The 6,733-nt window shown below is 36.3% G+C and overlaps 1 protein-coding gene across 1 annotated transcript; it reads right to left on the bottom strand.

Annotated features, from left to right (window-relative positions):
* On the bottom strand, window positions 144–5,754 carry LOC109224819. Its single transcript, XM_019389356.1, has 7 exons — window positions 5,161–5,754; window positions 4,578–4,891; window positions 3,345–4,022; window positions 2,766–2,894; window positions 2,287–2,490; window positions 1,376–1,576; window positions 144–678 (listed from the first exon to the last, which is right to left on the bottom strand). The coding sequence occupies exons 1-7, from the start codon at window positions 5,423–5,425 to the stop codon at window positions 559–561; spliced, it is 1,911 nt and encodes a 636-aa protein (XP_019244901.1). The 5' UTR covers window positions 5,426–5,754; the 3' UTR covers window positions 144–558.

The following is a 6,733-nucleotide window of genomic DNA, read 5'->3' as shown; positions in this document are numbered from 1 at the left end:
TATATATATATACTCCAATAATTAGTCAAAATCTCTTGAAGAGTAGACCCTATTTTCCGCGCTGAGAGACTACAATACATTCCTTATGAATGGAGTTAAGAATTATTAGCCTCCCAGAAAAACTTGACAAAATACACAAGGTATCATCATAAGTGACCAAGTACATGTAATAGTTCTTGACACGTCTAATGATGGAACACACGATCTGAAAACACCAATTGATCTTCCAGTTAATCATAGTTTCTCAGGAAAAAGAACACAAATGAGGAGAAAGAGATGGAAAGAAATCCACCTTGGGAAAATACTCTGCACGTTTCTGCTGAAAAGATGTACATAGAAAAGTTATCTCCACTCCTTATGTGGCGGATAACAGCAACTAGTAAAACGAGCTTAAGAATCACTGAAACTAAAATTAAAACTAAAAGCTCTAAAGCAGAGCTCCAAACTATCAGCAAGACTACCTAAAGATGGGCTACCTTTCAAGTTATTCTTAAAAGGAAAAATACAAAATGATATAAATAAATATACAGGATGCCACCTGACTTAACAGAGAGCACCCTATTGGTGTTGCCGTTGATCAACTAAAAGTCTATTAATGAACGGTGACATAGCAGCTAACAATGCCTTCGGACATTCCTCATGCGGAAGATGACCACATCCCGATATTGCAACCAGTCTCTGTACGTTAAATAGATTTTAAAAGTTAATAGCCTGACCATCTTAAAAAATTATGCTTTTATCTGAAGCAAGTTCACAAAAACAGACGGAGGTATGAGTATCTTATTCGCTATCCACATTATACATGTTACGTTCATACAAGTCTACACCCAGCGACACAGGATTTTCAACAAAATAAAGGTGTCATTCAGGACATCATGCAATAATTAGCAGCCAGAAAAGAAAAATAATACTAAGCAGTGATCTACATTGATGACTATTCTTGGGACATGACGGACTTTTTCGGTTTAACTTTCTCTTTCTAAATCAATGTTCAGGAATTGTAGTGGCTAAATGGTAGTGGTAGTCTCATTTCTTCATTAGTTTCTTGTTGAATCAGTTCCACCCAATTTAGTCACAAACACAGGAACTTCTAAAAAAAATTCTGTAAAAGGTATAATACAGATCGGTGGTTCCATGGGAGTAAAATCATACATGAGGCAAGAATAATCATACTAGCTGGTGTTTGGTTTTGATATGTTCCGGACTGTGTAAAGAAAACAACTATGTTATTAACTAAGGGCATAACCACTTTCATTGATCTAGATCAAGTAATTCAGCTTCTATTGTGAAAGCCAATCCATATGACACAGAGTTAGATAATGACATACAATAGACTACAGCTGCAGAGATAGATATAGAGAACGCGATAACTCACAGAATTTACAAGTTTTGAAGCCATAGCTTGAACAGACTTTAAAGGTACAAGTGCATCTTCAGCTCCCCCAATCACCAAAACTGGCAAGTTTTCAACTGCTTTCAGCAGTGCTGTGGCTTTTTCTGGGGAGAGGACTGTCTCATATGACTGTTTCCCTATCTCATGGAGTGCTTCATCCCAACCTTCCACACATAACGGTGCCTGATTATATACATAAGCAGAAAGGCTTAAAATTGGAATCTGATATATATAAAGAATGTAAATATGTCGAAAGAAGGGACCTGAAAATTTCGCAAAAGAAGAAACAGGGGAACTGATAAAGTCCATAATATCTAATCCAATTGTAGGCGTCTTGTAACTTATGAAAAAAAATTATAGGCATCTTACATGCCCAGAAGTGGCAAGAACTGTTTAGGGGGCACTCTTCTAAAACTTTTCCATTAAGGTTTCAGTTCATTCATAGCAAAAGTTGAACCCCCATAAACACTAGCTTTTCTCTGATATGAACCCATTAAGGTTTTCTTTCACATAAATATACATGTACTGGAACCTCTCCAAACAGGTACTTCTACAGATCATCAATCTTTTCTTTGATAATTTTTCAGCTCCGGGTACTTATTAAATGATCCAGTTCATTATATGTATTCATGCTTTAGGAGCTTCTACAAGGTGTGATTATCTTCATTTTGCCTCTTTTTCTTTTTCTTCCTAACTTCCACTCAAAAATTAATTATCATAAGTAGCACACTCAAAAGTCTACATTGAGGAGGACAATGATATCATCCGTCCCAAAATACAGAAAAGCGGAACAAAATTTGCTTGAATTTGTAGACAGCAAAATTAGATGTTTCTTGACTATTAAACAAAGAAAGTCTCTAGCACAATCAACATTCAATCATAAGCACGCATACCTTGTATAAGCTCAAAATGTCAGTTGTCAACTTGGTTGCATCATACCATGCTCGTCTATTAACAACTTGAGTAATTTCTGTTCGCAAAAGAGGACGCACCAAGTGCTTTTTTCCTAGCGAAGTGCGTAATAATATTCTTGCGAAGGCAGGAACCAGTTCTCTTGACAGGCTAACACCCAATAATACAATCCCCTTGATCTTAACCTAATATAGAAGGCAAAAGTAGTTAAACAGTCAAAGCATGAACAACTATGCAATAAATTGGAGTGCATAATTCTTCATCTAAAAATTGAGGGTACACAAGATTCCACATCATCCTCTTCAACGAGGATACTAAATGTATGTTTGTAAGAAAAGAAGTGGGCTACCGACAACTTTTCTCAAATTTGAATTGCAATTTTACCAGGTTCACAATTCATCCATAGACGATAAGACTTATGCTAATTATACTTGTTAAAGCACACACCGTGATCACTCACATTAATAAAAGTTGTGGATGACTGCATTCTTTGTGCAGCCTTTAGTGCAAGCAACCCACCATCGTCATGGCCAACAAGTACCACTGAAGTGAAACCCATCTCTGAGCAAAAGGACAGAAGCAGGTCAACCTGAAAAGTGAAAATTTAACTGTCAAAAAGAAAGCGAAGAAATTTCAAAGGAAAACAACAGCCCCGGTTGTCATCATTACGAGTATCTGTTTGAATGAAGGACAAATATAGCCCAACAATCAGACTCTCCAAGACTAATTGAAAAGGATCTTTTCAGATGCCATCTCTTTTCAAACTCAAAGAAACTCCCTACATGTACTCCCTACATGTATACAATACATCATATGCATACGCATATATACATAATATCCTAGAAATCAGAGCCTTGAATACTCTGTTAGTCTGTTTAACATATGTGCTAAAGTTTACAGACTCACTTTTCTGGTACTTGCACTTAAATTGGTAACTCGCTGTTTATTTTCAATTCAGTACTGTCACCTCTCTTGTTTGGTTTTGTGCTGAATTTAACTAAATGGTCATTGAAACATACAATTGAAAGTGAGATATTACCTGAGCATCAAGCGTGTAAGGATTGGGCAATTGATTCTCCTCCCAGTCTGCTCGGAAAGGCCTAGATGTCAATCCCCATCCTGGCCTGTCAAAAGCAGTGACTGCACAACCTACCTGCTGAGCTAGTACTCCCATCACATTTCTCCAAGAGAAGACCCCACCACCAAAACCATGCACCAGAACAATTCCAAACTGATCATTACCTTCCAGATCTCGTATAGACAGAGGAGACCCCGACCCATGAATTGCATCTCCATCACCAACTTCATCTAGGTTGAGACTAGGCATTACTTCAGACAGGATGGAGGGAGTTTGAAAACCATCTAATAAAGGTGTGGATAGACAGTTCGCCAGAAATTGACTGCTGTAGCTCCTCCGGATACAATAATCCGAATTTGATAAAAGATTTAATGGCCTGTCAACACGGGGTGTGGAGGACATGGAACGGCAAGGTGATCCAGGCAACCTAATTTTGTAATGAAGAGTAACCTGTAAGCAAGAGATGAATAAGCTGTCAACATCAGCAAGCAGTTTGGCAGGAATTTCCCCTTCCTCACGAGCTGAGCCAGCAAGTTTCCTCCTCATTTCACTATCACATTTTGATGCTTTCCCAGCGGAAGGAGTTGGAGACCGTGGAACCTTATGATATGCAGAGAAGACAACTTTACAAGGAAGCACCTGTTATTTCAGATAAAAGAATTGTTACAAACTTATAGGTTCCACTAAGTTGCATCTTCTGAAGAGCAATGAGAAATCAATAAAACCAACACCACTGATTACCTTCACATTTTTAACATTATCATTGATAAATCATAACAATTGCACTTAGACAGATAAACTTTAGTCAGAAGTCAATTTATAAAAAAAGAAGCTTGTTTATGTCAAAATATGGAACATAAAAATGAACCATTGGGACTGTGTTATCGATGAATTCAGGGATGGAGCTAGGTAGGAAAAGGGGTTTCAATTGAATCCCCTCCATTAAAAAGTTATATTGCGCAAATAGAGAAAAAAGAGTTTTTTATTTGTTATATATGAACTGTTGAATCCCTCAATATAAGAAAAAGTTCTAGTCTAATGGCAAAGATGGCTTCAAAAATTTATTTTGGTGACAGTTTCAAATCCGAATGTCTTTTGTAATCCCCTTGTATAAATTTCTGGTTCTGCCAGTGAATGAATTAAATGTATCCAAGAAATTATGGAAACCAGAAGGGGGAAAACATAACAACTTACTGCTTCGGGGTCAACTCGGTGAAATAAGAGCTTCCTCCTAGCTCGACAGCTTGTTCTATAGGCAACAACAGTATGTCCAATAGAAAACACTACAGATGATAGAAACAACACAGGCATCCCCCATGACTTTTTCAAATGAAGCTTTTGCTTTGAGATAGCAGATGAAGCTTCAGCTTCAGCCTCGAGGTATGAATTGACAGAGAAAACACAAGCCTTTACGGAAAGAAGAACAATGGATATAAATGAACAGAATGTAACAGTCCCGAGATATGGTCCATGTGAGAGACCAGGTCCATCACACAGAGAATAAACACCTATCATCACAGAACAATAACAAGTTAGAACGAATTCCAATTTGAATCACAACATCAAGACATTTGGAACTAATACTTAAAGACAGTAAAGAAAAATATTATATTCCCATCAAACGCTTATTATCAGTTTCAGCACTTCCATTCACTTCCATTCAAATGCTGCTTTTTTATATAATCAGTTTCTTTCAGCAATTAAGTATCAACTACTTGCGCTCAGCTAACTCGAGCGGGCTCAAAAATTGAAAGGGAAATAGTAACTAAGCACGTACATGAGATGATAAGAGATCTCAGAATGGAAACGAGAGGAATATCGGTCAAGGAAGTTTTGAAGGCATATCGTTGCAAATGCTCCTTGAAACTGTAACACCTTACGCACGTGAAGCTTGAAATCAATACGCTCGGTACCAGTACATCCCCTAGTATCACCATCACCGGCGCCGATAGCATCAGCAGCGACGCTAACATCGCCGCCATGAAATATATAGTCCTCAAACATCTCCTTACTTTCTCCAGCACCTTCCACATTAAGGCCATTCGTAATTCCAATTACCGATGCTAATTACAAAACAAGTTCAGGTCCGATTAGGTGAATAATAAATTGTAGAGGAAATGAAATTGTAGAGAATAAAACCGGAGGAGACGGCGGCTCAAGGCCCATCTCACGGCGGCGAATAAAGCCGTTTTCCGGCTAGGTTTTCAGTTAATGGAAATGCAGTTTACTTTGCTTTCTATAAGAGCAGAAAAATTTAAACAGAGGCCGAGGCGGACTGGAGTTGTCGCCGGAGTTTTTGTGCTCTCTTTCTTTCTTTCTTTCTTTTTTTCCTTTGGTCGAGTTTTATTTCTTTCTTATTTCCTCTTTACCCCCTTTTATTTAAGGGAAATGAAATAACGCCATGCTTTATTTGTATCGATTACTTGTATTTTTCTTTTCTTTTACACCATTAACAGGGAAATTAGACAAGTCTAATTAGACAATGGTAACCAAATGTCAAGGAATGTTAGAATTATTTGGGAACAGTTCACTTTTAGAAATTATTTATATTCGGTACTAACAAAAGTATATAAAATTTATGTATAATATACATAAGTATATATACCAAAAATTATGTATTTTTTTATTTTTATTTTGAGAACGACTATATAGTATTATTTTTCTAATTTCTTTTTATAACGATGATTCAAACCGTTTCTACATATTTGCTAGTATCTAACACCGGTATAAACTACACGTATAAAATTAGTTTTGTTTGTGGCATCTCCATTATTGAAGGATTATGCATTTACTTATATGGACTTCTTTGTTATTATTATACGTTTTTAATAATCGGGGAGCTTGTGGATAATGAAAGTAAGGAAGATGGAAGATTAAAAAAAAATTTATCTTAATTTAAAAAATCTTTTCATTGACAAAGCTAGGTTGGAAAAACAAAACTTAAAGAAAAACTTGGCACAGCTGGAATTCGGTTAAAGCGGGCCATTTACCTACCTGGCAGCTTTTTTCTATACACTGGCGTTGCCATTATCTCTCGTACTCGTATCTTTTGTGCATCCCAAAGATTGTGCGTGCATATTTTTTTCCTTCACATCCTCCCCTTTTTTACTTTCTTCTTTCTTCGACCACAATTTTTTAATTTTCTAGCAATTTAGTAGGTGTTTGAACACAAAAATTATAATTTTTTAAAAAAAGAAATAGTATTTGGAGTTAAATTAAAAATAATATTTAGAATTTAAAGTTATGTTTCGACATGCATTTTACTAGAAAAAATATTGTCACAATTGTGTAAGTGGGGAATTTTTTTTTAAAATTTTGAAAAAGTGGTTAAAATCACTTTTTGGTTTTGA

The sequence above is a fragment of the Nicotiana attenuata genome, chromosome 4 (genome assembly GCF_001879085.1).
Source record: "Nicotiana attenuata strain UT chromosome 4, NIATTr2, whole genome shotgun sequence".
In the NCBI taxonomy this organism is placed as follows: domain Eukaryota; kingdom Viridiplantae; phylum Streptophyta; class Magnoliopsida; order Solanales; family Solanaceae; genus Nicotiana; species Nicotiana attenuata.
This window is presented reverse-complemented; position numbering and strand designations above follow the sequence as displayed.

What these genes read in the sequence shown, in the direction of transcription:
- LOC109224819 (XM_019389356.1), bottom strand. Translation starts at nt 5,425, where the DNA reads ATGGCCTTAATGTGGAAGGTGCTGGAGAAAGTAAGGAGATGTTTGAGG. An exon ending in ACCGAGTTGACCCCGAAGCA is followed by an intron (nt 4,023 to 4,577) that starts GTAAGTTGTTAT and finishes CTGAAATAACAG; the next exon opens with GTGCTTCCTTGTAAAGTTGT. An exon ending in ACATTTTGAGCTTATACAAG is followed by an intron (nt 1,577 to 2,286) that starts GTATGCGTGCTT and finishes GTATATAATCAG; the next exon opens with GCACCGTTATGTGTGGAAGG.